Genomic DNA, 13,420 nt, shown 5'->3' with positions numbered 1-13,420 from the left:
GACTAAAATAGCCCTTTTGACTGTAGACACTAACGCAAAAACACATTTTCAAGAAGCAGTGTCTGCCTGAAGGATCAGCCTCTAATTATACTGCTTACTGTTGTGGCATCAGCTCTTCAAGTCTTCATCCACCTGCCCTTTAAACTCCCTATCAATGGAGGAAAGGTGACACTTAATTAGTTGTCTAGTTTGAGCATATTTTAGCAAAACATGAAAGAAAAGACCTTTGCTGCCTCTAGGGAGATCCCTATCTCTCTTGGATTATGAAACAGTCCCATAAATTGTGGCCCTCTGTGTATGCCAGGACAGTCTGCCCTCTGAGATCATTAGATAGCCAAAGACACATAGCTATTCTAGCCTGCTGATCTCCCCCCGATCATCAGAAATCCTGCATTATGGCCTTTACCTAGCACATAAAATTTCTATCAAGCTTCTGCCCTTGCACTTCTGTGAGCATTTTGAGAAATGTGGTTTTGATTTAGGCATATGGACTTAACCTTTAATCTGTGCAAAAACAAATCTGTAAAATTGATAGAGCTTTAGAATTAGCTTTTGAACATGTATACCATATGGCTAGTTGAAAAGGCTTTTAAAAAACCTGAATTAGCTGTTTAGGCTTACTTAAAGTCAAATGATGAAAAAAAAAGAATCATCTTTTGCATCTCTGCCAAATGCCTAACATCCCATCATATTAGTTCTACTTTTAGTTCTACTCTTCCAATTAACTCTATCCCATCCATGGTCTTGCCCTTCTTCAGAACCTTTATGCTATTTAATGGCATTCTTCTTTAATATTTTGGAATATATGAGCTATCAAAATGAAATCTATTGACCCATATTGCTTTAGAACAGAGTAGGAAAAAAATTTTTTTTAATGAAGTACAAATGCAAACCCCAACAGTCAGGCATACTTCAAGGAAATTAGCATTCATTATTTTCAGTGTTTCATTAATGCCTAAAAAAAATAGTTCCACAGTCAGGGCCAAAGTATGCCAGGATGATACTAGTAAGAACTAGTCCTCATCCCAAACAGAAGGGAGAAACAAAGAACAGAGATTTGCCTCAAGTCATTGCTATGTTAATTTTAATAGAATAAATGTGTCCAGAGGGTCAATGATGTTAACATGACCTCATTACTGCAGAACAATAAGCAATTAAACAAGTGATTTGACTACAGAGGCCTCAGCTTGCTATAGCAACAACTGTCATTAACATATTTTAACCTTTCTTTAAAGAGTCAAGAGAAAGTAGGAAAAAAAAACCTGAAAGCATTTAAAATGCATTGAATGGGGCTTTCTTTTTAATGACATAACAAGTTTCTTTCCTTTTACTGCCTTTTTTTTTTTAATAAGGAAACCCCTCAGTCTTTTAGGGGGCATTAAAGATGGAAATAACTGTTTTTCTTGGGTATGAGAGAAGTTTATTGAAAGGAGCTGGAAGAGCTCTGATGCTGCTATAATCACTCATCCCATGTCCTTGAAAAGAAAAACGAGACAGAGGCAAGCAGAAGTGACAAGAACAGAACATCAAAACAGACAACACAGCATCTGTCTCAAGTGCTGGTAGTTGCTGGTAACCTCGTGGCTGGAGATAGACAGAAACAGCGTGATCCAGAAATGCAGAGAGCTGAAAATGTGCGTGGGCGTCAGGCTGCTTCAGGGCATTGCTCTCTAGACTTGAACTTCACATGAGTGCTGCCAAAGAATGGTTTTATTTGACTAAGCCCAGGCTCTTATTAAACGAGCCAAAAAAGAAGTAGAAAAGAGAAAGAAATGAAGTAGGGAATGAAAGAACTACGTGGAGGAAATGTTAATAACAGGAAACAAGTCCTGTATTTAGGTCCTAGTAGTGCTTAGTTAAAGTTGGTGATAGCAGGTGGTCCCACTGTCAAGGCAGGCTGCCTTTTCAGGTCAGGAAAATGAAAGCCCAACGGTATTATGGTGGGACCAAAATCCCTGACATAGGCAGGGGGAGCAGCCATAGTGATAGGACTCCGTCCTGACATAGCCATCTTTCAGGCATCATTGTTTCCACTAAATCTTCTTTTTTAAGATCTCCAAAAGACACTTGTGGTTACAACAGGCCATTTCCTTATTATTTAGGCCTATTTTCTATAACACTCCCACTTTAGTCCATTAATTCCTGATTTTTTTCTCTTCTTGCCATGAGTTCAACAATCGAGATGCTTTTGTTTGGACAATTACACATTTTATTTTTAACTTGTACTGATTTTTCTGTAGGTAATTGTATGAAATAGACTGAGGTGGGCCACTTTCTACCTTGGATGTGTCTTTTTATAGTGTGGCAGAGCTGGGAATAGAGCCCACTGGCTAAGTCTTGATGGCATATTGCCATTAAATTCAGCAAACGATCAGGACTTCCCCCCAGGCCTGCAGATCTCTTACCCTAGCCTGAGCACCTGCCACCTGGAGTTGGCAACTCAAGAAGTGGATTTCTGTTCTCCTGGGTCCAGTAGACCAGCAACACTACAAAGGCTTCACTGGTGTAGTTATGCTGGAGAAATAAGGGGAAAACTCTTCACTGGAGTCACAGCCTGTACGGAGCTCTTTCGCCTGTATAGGTTAAATATTTCCCTTTACAGCATAAGCTGTACTAGTAAAAGGACAATTTACTGATATGAGTTTCATACACTTAGGCAAAGTTGCTGGCATAGCTGTGTCATGGTCGTATATTAGCTTTATTTTTGCTGTAGTCTAGGGATTGCTGGTATAACTGGACTGACAAATCATTTTATGGCACAGAGAAGCCCTAACTCACAGCCATTAATTTGACTCAAGAGATCATTCACCTGCACTCTCTGTGTAATTTTTAAATCCAAATATAAAGGTTTCCTGTTTCACCCTGCAATTTTATTTTGTTTGTTTTCAGAGACATTTGAAGCAGAATAATTCTGAAATTAACCAGAAACAAATGGAAAGTTGCGTACTTCATGTATTAAGATGGACCGCAGTTATAAGAAAAAGCTGCTCAAGAAAAAGTGTCCTCCTTCTGTCTCATGAAGAGCATATAAGGCTGTAATTCAACTATAATAATCTCCTGAGAAACTAAACTGCCTACTAATCTTAAATAAGAAGTCAAACCAGCTAATGTCTTACGACCCTGTGAAGGGACAAAGTTCTTCTTGTACTTATTTATTCACGAATTCAGACAATAATGCCAAGTCAAATCCTTCATTCTTGTTGCACCTGAAATACTGGTTGATTTTCTGAACCACTGTAGGGCATATGCTAAAGGAACATCCCTTACTGAAACAGCTGCCCAGCTGTTTTGTTTGCTTTCTGGAGGAGGGAAGGATAGACAGGGAAATGAAGGGTTGTCTAAAGTGAACCTCCATTTCTTTATCCAGTGATATATGCTCCAGGTTAAGGCTGAAAATTGCAATGGGCCAGATTCTGCCACTCTTTCACATGGTGAGTCATGCTTTATTGCACTAGTGGTACTGTTTCGCAAGTAATTCACCCTGGAAAATAATACAACTCCTCCCAGAGAGAAGTGCTACTTAAAAGGACCAAGGGTGTCTAAAGTAGGCAATGTTGCTGTCTCCATAACCCCTTGTACAGCTGTAGTTACCTAGAAGCACACTAGACCTGTGGATTTTGCCATTAGGTTCTTTAATCAGGGAGCAATTTGCTGAAAACACAACTAGGATGAAAGGACAGAACTGGGAGCTGAAGGAGAAGTGTCCATGCCAGCCATCCGAACTAAGAAAAAGGAACATGCTGTCCTCTTTTAGAGGTACAGGAAAGAGCAGTGCTGAAGGGTGTCTCCTACTTTTCCTGTTACCTTGCACTCTCACACAGCCCTTCAAGTGGTTGGGGGAAACAGGCAACACCTGGTGCCTTTCTGTTTCGTATGCAAATAGTAAAGACTACCTCAGCAGAGTGAGGCCACAGGAAGGACAACAGAATGTCTTTTCTTTTTTTTAAAAAAAACAACAAATGTTTTCTTCAAAGGATTTCCTTTCCCTTTATACTTCTGCAAAATGAAAAATAAGAGGCTGACTGTGTAAGCATGGTATCCAAAAGGATACAAAACCTCCTTGCCCAGAGTGTGAGAGATCTTCCTTCATGCCCTACCTCTATTCTGTGTGTGCCGAGCAGCTATGGCGAGGCATTCTGTTTACATGGATGAGCATCTCTATACACCTTGCAGTGAATGCACAATCAGTGCTGATATTATAGCAGCCCTATTCCTATCCGAGATTGCCGTGTGCCTTGCAAGTCACATATGAGCTGCACAGGTACAGTGCACTTAACATGTTTGGGACGTGTCAGACCTACTCCACATGTACTGGCAGAGCTGGTCTAGGTCTGCAGAGTGAGTCTGATACCCATCATCTATGGCACATAGGCATAAGAACCAGGCAGTGCTTGCATAGTGAGCGCTGTGTATCTAGAAGCATTAGATCTAGAGCATCTGCATGTGCCTCTGGCAATGTTTTCATTTTCAGTGAAAATTTTGAGAACTGATGTGTAAATATGCAGTTGACGTGCCAAGAGTTTCCAGACTCACAGCAGCTCGATCAGAGTGGCATATCCAGAAATCCGAGACAACTACAAAATGCTCAGACTTCTCCCAGACAGTTTTAGGGTGGAGAAAGGGACACATTTAGAAAGCTTAGACATACTGTATTTTCCATCTTACTGAGGAAGCAGTAAACTTTATTAAGCAAATGCTTACTAAAATGCTGTAGTGTGCTTTAAAGAAAAACTCCTTTCAGGCTGACAGGATGGTATACTCAGACTTGATTATTAAAATCCACGGAATGATTAATCATCATTAGTGCAAACAAATTTAGAATTTCTCTATGTTGTTTTACCTAGATGTATTCAACATAAATGCTCATCCTCATTAAAATCAGTTACAATCTAAGTATAAAGTATATTGCTGAGAGTGCTTTGATCCCATGCCCATGTAGCATACAGTGTTTTGCATATCACTAGTTAATTATGGGGGGGTTGTAGGTGTGTATGAAACTTGTAACTGGCTGACACATCGCTTGTGGGTATTTGAAATACATTTTAAACACTTTGCACAAAAATCCATATTTCTCTGTGTAGCAGCTCAAAACAGCCCAGTTTGTTAGGCCAGCAAACCCAGTCTGGTGTGTGAATAAAAGGAACTTGTTCTGTGTTTTACTGACTTTTTTTTCTTTTTCTGCTGAATGTGATGTTGTCCTCTTCTGGATGGCTGAGAGATGTGTTATGTCACTAACAGAATTTTCCTTCACTCAGATGCCAGAAGCCTGAGTTTTGTAGCTAGAAAAGTAGAGAAGAAGGCCAATGGTGTCCTGGGCTGCATTAGGAAGAATGTCACCAGCAGGTCGAGAGAGGTGATCCTTCCCCTCTACTCAGCACTGGTAAGGCCACATCAGGAGTGTTCAGTCCAGGTCTGGATTCTCCAGTACAAGAGAGATATGGAGCTACCAGAGCAAGTCCAGCAAAGGGTGACAGAGATGTTTAAGGGACTAAAGGGATGAAGGGAGGCTGAGCGAGCTGGGACTGTTCAATCTGGAAAAGAGAAGGCTCAGGGGGATCTTATCAATGTGTATAAATATATAGCAGGGAATGCAGTAAAAGCGAAAAAGCCAGACTCTTCGCAGTGGTTCCCAATGACAGGACAAGAGGCAGTGGACACAAACTGCAATACAGGGAATTCCATTTAAATGTCACTGTGGAGGTGGTCAACATCAGAACAGGTTGCCCAGAGAGGTTGTAGAGTCTCTGTTCCTTGGAGATATTCAAAACCTGGATAGACATGGTCCTGAGAAACTTGCTCTAAGTGACCATGCTCTGAGCAAGGGAGCTGGACTACACGATCTCAGAGGCCCCTTCCAAACTCAGCTATTCTGTAATTCTTTGATTCTGAGATTAAAAAGCCAAATTCCACATGTTGCTGCACACTTAGTGATGTGTTGCTGAAAAACCTGGGCTCTGCTTAGTTCCATTAGTTGTTAGGATGGTGTGGCGGACAGATGAATGAATCTTTTGCCTTAAACATTTCTTGGGGCATGGAGTGCAGGCAGGCCACAACCCCGAACAAGCCATCTGTCCCTGGCGGAAACAGGACTGGGCTGCTGCGACCCCCGAGATGGTCTCCCTGCGACCACCCAGGACACACCGAGCCTGCACTGAATGAGACCACAATTGGGCAGAGACTTTGGGATCTGGACTGTAAATTATTGTCCGTTTTTAGCACAACTTCTATAAAACCTGCTTGGCATGAGTGGCTAAATTTGCTGAAGCGTTAGGCTGCACTCCCTAGCACAGTGAGAAAGGGCCCCAGAGCTGCTGCAGGCGGGAATGATAAGGGCGTTACCAGCAATTTGCATTCCTGTGCACTGCTGAAACAGTGCTAATTGCTGGAGTTATCACCTTCTTTGTCAGGACCTTGAGCGCTAATGGCTGGACCCAAGAATGGAGACACACCTGTCAGCACAAACGGCAACAGTAAACGGCCTACCTAGGGACAGTGATGAGACCCAATAAGGAGCAGGAGACCCCAGACCCAAATATTACTATTGGTCTGAACTACCACGTGAGGGGTGGGAAAACTTAATTTGAAAAAGCTATAATTGCCGAGGGATTTCTTTGTTTGGCCCCCCCTCTCGCTCCCTCTCTCGCTCCCTCTCTCGTCCCTCGCTCCTCGTCCCTCGCCGGAGGCACCCAGCTTGAGCTGTGATTTGAGCGGAGTCAGCAGAACATCATCGGCCTCGGAGTGGTGGTAGCTGGCTTCCTCTCTCCTTTTCCAACTTTCTCTATCTTTTCCCCATACCCTTGTTCTGTTCCCCTCTTCCCTTCGCCTCCCCTTCGCTTTTCCCCCCACCTTTTCCCTCCACTTCGTGGAAAGTAAGGTTAAAAGGTTGTACGATATTTGGCCAGATTTAGCGTCTTAATCTCATCCTTGGGATCGTAACGAAACCCTCCCGATATTGGATCGGGACAGATGGGTAAGAATATTGTGGGATGCAGTTATTTTCATGGCAAACCTAGTATTCAAACATACTATAAAAGCATCTGCGACATTGTTTGTGAACAAAAACAAGACTTTTCAGCCCTTTTTGCAACATTTTCCTTTTAAAGTGCTTCTAGAGAAGCAAATTCTCTTCTTTACATAGATTCAGCCACATAGAGAATCTGATTTTGCCACCCTTGTCATGTCCAGCAGTCCCATCTTGCATATTCAGTCTCACTGGGTTCAATGAGTTTTACTCATGTGAGTAAAGGTGGCAGAATTTTATAAGCCTTGTAAATATATTAGCTGCACAGACCTCTCCAGTATCTTTTCCTCAGGCACATGAGCCAACATCGTATCCTATCATGTGAAAGTGAACTAGCCTGGCAATTCAGCTTGTCTGACACAGCAGGACAGTGGCATTTGCATTATGTTATTGGTGTGGAAGAGCCCACAGCTGTGGTGCTGTGTTGTGAGTACAGGAGATACAAACTTGCTGGGGAAAGTGGAAGGGAGGGGGAGGCATTAAACAAGATCCTAGAAAAAGGCTCATGTTCACTGTTTAAGACTTAATAAGTGTTGTGACTCCCTTATGCTGTACAGATGACCACAGTGATTTCATACTGTTTGCTAATACATGTTTGGAAAAGCTGTAATGTCACCATGTTCCTTGAGGGGCCTGGTTATCATTCCCAGACCTTATTGCTCAAGAAGACTGCATTCAAGAGGGGAAAGACATTTGCAGCTGAACACAGACCACGATCTGCCTGAAGAGAATATAAGTGTATTTAAATAATAAGGTATTTGCTTTGCAAAAGATTGGCATAAGCTTTTGCACAGACCTGTTAGCTTAAAGGCTTATCTCATTTAATGCTAAGGAGTATTTCCACTGTATTCTCACTGAAGGTCCATCTGTACATGGAGCTGCTCAGGAACAGCTGTTTCTGCAGCTCTCCATGTGTACATAAACCCTTAGTGAGATGTCATTTTCTACTTGGATGATCAACATGCTCATTTTTTATATAACCAGCCTTTGTGCCTGGTAAGGTAAGAAGAATCTTCTCCCAACATTCTTTTTAAATGCCAAAAACCCTTTTGTTTAAATACAACGTGCTCCTTCTGTATGTGTCAAATAAATCCTTATCTGTGACAACCCTCCGAATAAGAAGCTGCTGTTTATTCCTGCTATCTCTTCACTTAATGCCTTTGATACTTTTGCTACCTCTCCTAAGTCTGCCTGAGTGTTTTCCTAACGTTTTTCACTTTGATGTCCCTATATTGTGTTAACTTTCAACTCCTTGACACCATGTTAAAATTGATAGTCTCTGAAGAGAAAAATTTTCTTGCTTCTACTTCATGGATTAGTGGCAGGTTGTGGCTGATCTTTTTTTTAAAAAATTTTCCTCCCTCCTTTTTTTTAATACATGTGTGTGCTGGCAGTGTTCTTGAGCTTTGAGATAGTACATCTTGTCGTTTCACTAGCTTCTTGTTACTTTTCTTGGGTTTTTGTATTTCCCAGGATACCCTTTTATGACTCTTTCTCTTGAACTGATAAATCACGAGGGTCCGGATTTAGGTGCTCGTTGTCAGCTTCTGGGTAGCAATGTCAGAGGAAAGATTATTCTGCATTTGCCTTGTTTCTTCTGTTCTTTCCCTAACTGACTATTACCAGTCACTGTCAGAGATGGGATACCGGGCTTTAGTCAGGCCCAGTCAGGTGACTTTTATATTCTTATTTAACTTAAAATTTGTCTTGTGTGTTAAGATTTGGGAGTATGTGGAAATGGCTAAGCAATGACTTAAGAGCCTGATCTCGTTGGGATTTTTAGAAATGCTTGTGTAAGTGCCTTATCCCTATGTTCTCTTTGCAAGTGCCTCTGTGGCTCTGGGAGCAGCAGGGGCTGCAGCTGGCAGCTCAGGCCATCTTTGGTGAAGCAGGAGAGCCTGCTTTGCTCTTCTTAGGAGAGTCGCAGAAATTATGTACTTTCTTTCTTGCAAATACATCAATTCCTTATGGAACAGATGAAGAGTCTGAAAGACAGCTTAGGGAGATTATCCCATGAGGTACTTCATTTATGTTTTAGGTAAAAAGATTCTCCTTTTTCTGCCCCATTCCACTGGAGTAAGATGCAGCTGCATGCTTTTCTCAGGTTCAGTGGTCACATCTGTTAGTACTGAGGGACCTAATATTACACAAAAGGAGACTTAGAAACATAGCCTTTCTTTGTAAAATTAAGCTTTTTTTCTCCAATCATCAAGGCTGGTTTATATTAGCTTTTTCTGTTCTACCATACATGCTGCAGTCTTCTCCTGCAAACGTTCACACAAATGGCTCATGTGACTCTTTACAAAGGGTTTGCAGAAGGAAGTGAGAGACAGTATAGATTTACCTCCATTGCAATTTCTGTCCTGGAGAGTTTGGCTAGGAATTAATTCAGTAAAAAAACCCAAACAAACAAACAACCCCCCCCCCCATTTTATTTTCAAGATAAACACTTTACATAAATTGAGTCACATTTTAAGTAGTCAGAAATGCCTTGTACCAAATCTTGATGTGACTCTGCCTCCATTCCTTGTCCTCTGAAAGCTGTTCAGAGGGACTCCGAACTTCAGCACTTCCCAGCCTAAGCAGCAATTTCCAGCTGGCGCAGGCTGGCAGCTCTGCCAGCCCTGAGCTCTCCTGGGATCTCCTCGAAATCCTTACCAGCCCCTGCCTGGGGCAGTGGGACACCTCACTCAACATCTTGTGGTCCTTTTTGTCTCATCTTTAGCACAGAAGGTAAGATCCTAAAGAAGGCTACGTTCAGATCTACGAACATTTTCAAATTCTTAAATTCTATTGAAAGCATGTGGTATTAGCAGGCAAAACGCCTTTGTGGATCTGGGCTGTAAGTGCTGCAAACTTAACTAGAACAGGGCACAGCAAGTGCTCAAATGTCCAGCATCACTGCAAAAATGAAGTGGCAGTGGGAGAGGTAGTATCAAGCAGGGATTTTTCTTCAAAAATTAAGCTGAAGTACATTTCAGACCTTTTTCAGATGCCTGCTCTTTGCACTCAGTATATGGAGACTCAACATGAGATCCAAAACAGACTACATGCTGCTCCTGGAACTGCTGAGGTGAGGTGAGGGAAATGTTGCAGAAAGAATGTATCTTGCATCTCATCCCTCTTGGTAGCCAGAGTTTGAGGTCCACTGCTCAGAACACCCTGCTGACAGGGGTAGTCAAGATACCCTGTTCTGAAAATGTAATCGAGCAATTCGTTTTTGAGAAATGCTGGTCTTGTTTATGTTATGCCCCAACAGTTAAAATACTTATACAAATGTAAAAGTATAGTATTTGTATAGAAGTCTACAAATATTTCGTCTTCTATCTGGGAGAGTCCAAATCTACATCTACTGCTGCTTTCCAGCAAAGCCTCCTAACTGCCAGGTTAAAGGCTGCTCTGAGCAAGAACACCTTTGCCCTTCTTCCACAACCAGCAGGTCTGGAGGTGAGTGCTTTTTCCTTCTGGAAAAAAGCACTTCATTATGCTTTAGAGAACATGGATTAGAAGGGAAGAGTGCCCAAATAATTCTGCATAGATTAGGGATTATAGGGAAGGGGAAATTCAGGAATCCAATTTTTGCTAGAAAGATCGTTTCACACCTTTCTGCTAATGATGTTTTTTGCATGTAGGCACTGTAAGCCGTATCTATGTCTTGATGCCTAAGAAAGCTGAAGAAGTGACTGCTGATATCTGCTCACAGCTCTGTGAAGAAAGGTAGCTTTCCTAGAAAAGGGGAAGGGTAGATGAACAGGGTACATTCACTGAAGAGGTCAGTCCTTACTTTATGTCCATTATGTTTGCGACAGTGTATATTAAAGAATAGGTCTGTTTGGGGGATGGGTTAAATACAACATTTGTATTCCCAATTGCAGATGTATAGACAAGGACAAGAACTCTCCCATGGTCCTCTGACTCTTCCTCGGAAATGAGAACACTCCTGTAGGAGAGAGGCTAGAAACTGCACATCTTTGAAAGATCAGGAACTGATCTGCCTAAAATGAGCCTGGATGACCCAACTGTGAGCAGCCTAGAAGCAGCAGGGGAAGACAGTGATCCCCCATCAGCCATGTACAGCTGTGGCAGGAGAGCTGGTTCAGTGCTATTGCCAAAACTTCCTGGATGGCCAGGCTCTTCCTGCTGGATTTTTATCTTCCCAAGTATCTTTTTTATCATGTACTGATTTCTAACCTTCCCTCCCTCCTGAAGTTTTTTGTTTCAATCCCTTTGGGTTCATTATTTGCAAATGTGTAACACAGTTTAAATTCCTGGCTTTCTGGAGCTTCACCCATTCATGTTTTTGATTTTTTTCTAATAGCAGATCTGTGAAGCAGAAAGTAGCCCTTCTTAAAGCCATGCAGCAAAGAGATTGCACATGTGAAAAGCAGGAGAGCAGGGTTCAAAACCCCAAACTAAAACTGAGTAAGCAAACTTCCCTGATTCTGCTGGTCCTCCTTCCTGGGCAACACTGTGCTTTGCTAGTTCTCAGCTTTTGCTAGGTCTAGTCTGCAAGCAAACTCTTTCAGTGCTCTTGCATCCTCCTGCAGAGACATCTCACTATCTAAACCGATACTGCCTTCCACTGGTGCTTTTCTCTCTGCTTAGTTTCTGATACCCATATGTTTTTGTACTAAGCTGCATCTGTTTTGTTTCAAGATAGCTGGATCTGCTCTGCTTGTTGGAACCCACCATACTGTGATTTCCCTAAGTGTTTCTGTATGGATCAACCTCCCAGGCATGAATGGTGGTCAATTCCTAAAGCCTTTTCTTGGCTGACTGGCGTATTGTATCAAGAAGGACAAAGTGTCTGAAATAGGTAGGCACCCAATGCTATATTAAGAAAGACAGCTCTTTTTCAGAGTAATGAAATAATTTCCTAATGTTGTCCTAAATTCGTGTAAGGAAATATTAGCTTGTTAAAAATGTCCTTTACAAATATCATCTCAAGTGCAGCAGTACAGCTTTGTTGTCAGTATTTGTGTTAATGGCTTTTTGTTTTCTCAAAGCCTATCCGAGGTTAAATCTAAGTTAACTACAGAGAAGGTCAAAAATTATTTCAAACTTTTCTGGAGCACAATTAGCTTAATATTTTAACAGCTGGCAGCTGCGGTAATTACTTTTAGATTATACCTAAAGTCTGTTGAAATATAATTACTTTGATCTATGAACCAGGTAATTAAGGTAAAAACTCCCACATTTTCTTAGACCTCATTAATTTATTTCCTTTGAAAATTAATAGCTAATGATGATACATTAAGAGTTTATCCATAAAATGACAATGAATAATTGAAACCTTTGTCCTGGGACATTAAAGGACATTTCTTAATTTCCAGTGCAAATATCATACAGGTTTTGGGAGAAAGGACCAATAAAACTTGGAAAGTGGCACAGAAAGACACAGATAATTTTCTTTTCCTTTCATTTATTTGGTATGCAGCTAATAATTCAGGGCTTCTTGTGAAGTTTGGGGGATTCCTGAGAAGCTTATGGACCACAACCTGCTGATGTTTCCATGCTTTTTCAAGTTGGGCTAGAAGTACAAGCAGACACTGTAAGTTTCTTTAAGGACTTGGGCCTGAAGGGCACATAGCACCTGACCATTTCATATGGAAAGAGCCGAAGTTTTAGCATTGTCTTTCATGTTCCTGATTCTGGGCTTCTCAGGGCTCCCTTGCATAGCTTTCCTATAGTGATATGTTACAGTAGCAGGCTCAAGGGCTAGAGGTCCTAGAGCTGCTCAAAAGTCTGAAAATGCCATGCAATGTGGCTTCATCTGCATCTTGCTCCTGTTTCCCCAGCACAGTGCTTGTATCATAGCTGGCTAATGAGCTTTTAAGGGCAACCTCAAAAGCTGCCTTTCAGAGGTCCCACATTGCAAGGGTGTTTGCACAGTTATTACTGAAGCTACTAGAGTTTCTTCCAATGATTTTGGTGCAAGGTGAAAGATCTCAAAGCCAGGAGTCAAAATCTCACCCCCAATGTCCATGGAAAACTTTTTGATTATTCTACTTGAAGGCTATTTCAGGGAGTTGTATGGAAGCCATTACAATGAATATAAATGAAAAGCATTACCTGAGCATAAGAGAATAAAACTATGCACCTCCAACAGAAAAGTCAGTGGCACATGCACATTGAGAGGCCTAGGCCACATGCGAGACAGAGTTAGCAACTGAGATGCTAGGCACAAGCAAAGTGTTATGGGGCAGCCCTAAACCAATAGTAAAACAAAGCTAGTTTCCATTAGTTTGGCTAATGAATCTGTTAAGACTTGTGCTATTCTGAACTGTGCTGTAGCACAAACTATAACCTAGTAGGATGCAGCAGGCAGCAGCTGAGTCGCCAGTCTCTGCTTCCCATCAGGGAAAGGTAACTTCAGCCATGCCTGCCCTCTGGAGGAAG

General features: G+C 41.8%; 1 protein-coding gene across 2 annotated transcripts in view; it reads left to right on the top strand.

Moving 5' to 3' along the window:
* The window catches only part of THEMIS (thymocyte selection associated), an 87,680-nt gene extending 82,526 nt beyond the window's left edge, over window positions 1-5,154 (top strand). The window contains exon 7 of one of the 2 annotated variants that reach the window (XM_026104982.2): window positions 3,368-5,154. In XM_026104982.2, the coding sequence (XP_025960767.2) occupies window positions 3,368-3,455 (88 nt within the window). In that variant the 3' untranslated portion in view covers window positions 3,456-5,154. Of the gene's footprint in view, window positions 1-2,889 lie in introns of both variants that reach the window. The other variant, XM_026104983.2, reaches the window with a different exon arrangement.
* The last annotated feature ends 8,266 nt before the right edge of the window (window positions 5,155-13,420 follow it).

The sequence above is a fragment of the Dromaius novaehollandiae genome, chromosome 3 (assembly GCF_036370855.1).
Source record: "Dromaius novaehollandiae isolate bDroNov1 chromosome 3, bDroNov1.hap1, whole genome shotgun sequence".
In the NCBI taxonomy this organism is placed as follows: Eukaryota; Metazoa; Chordata; class Aves; order Casuariiformes; family Dromaiidae; genus Dromaius; species Dromaius novaehollandiae.
This window is presented reverse-complemented; position numbering and strand designations above follow the sequence as displayed.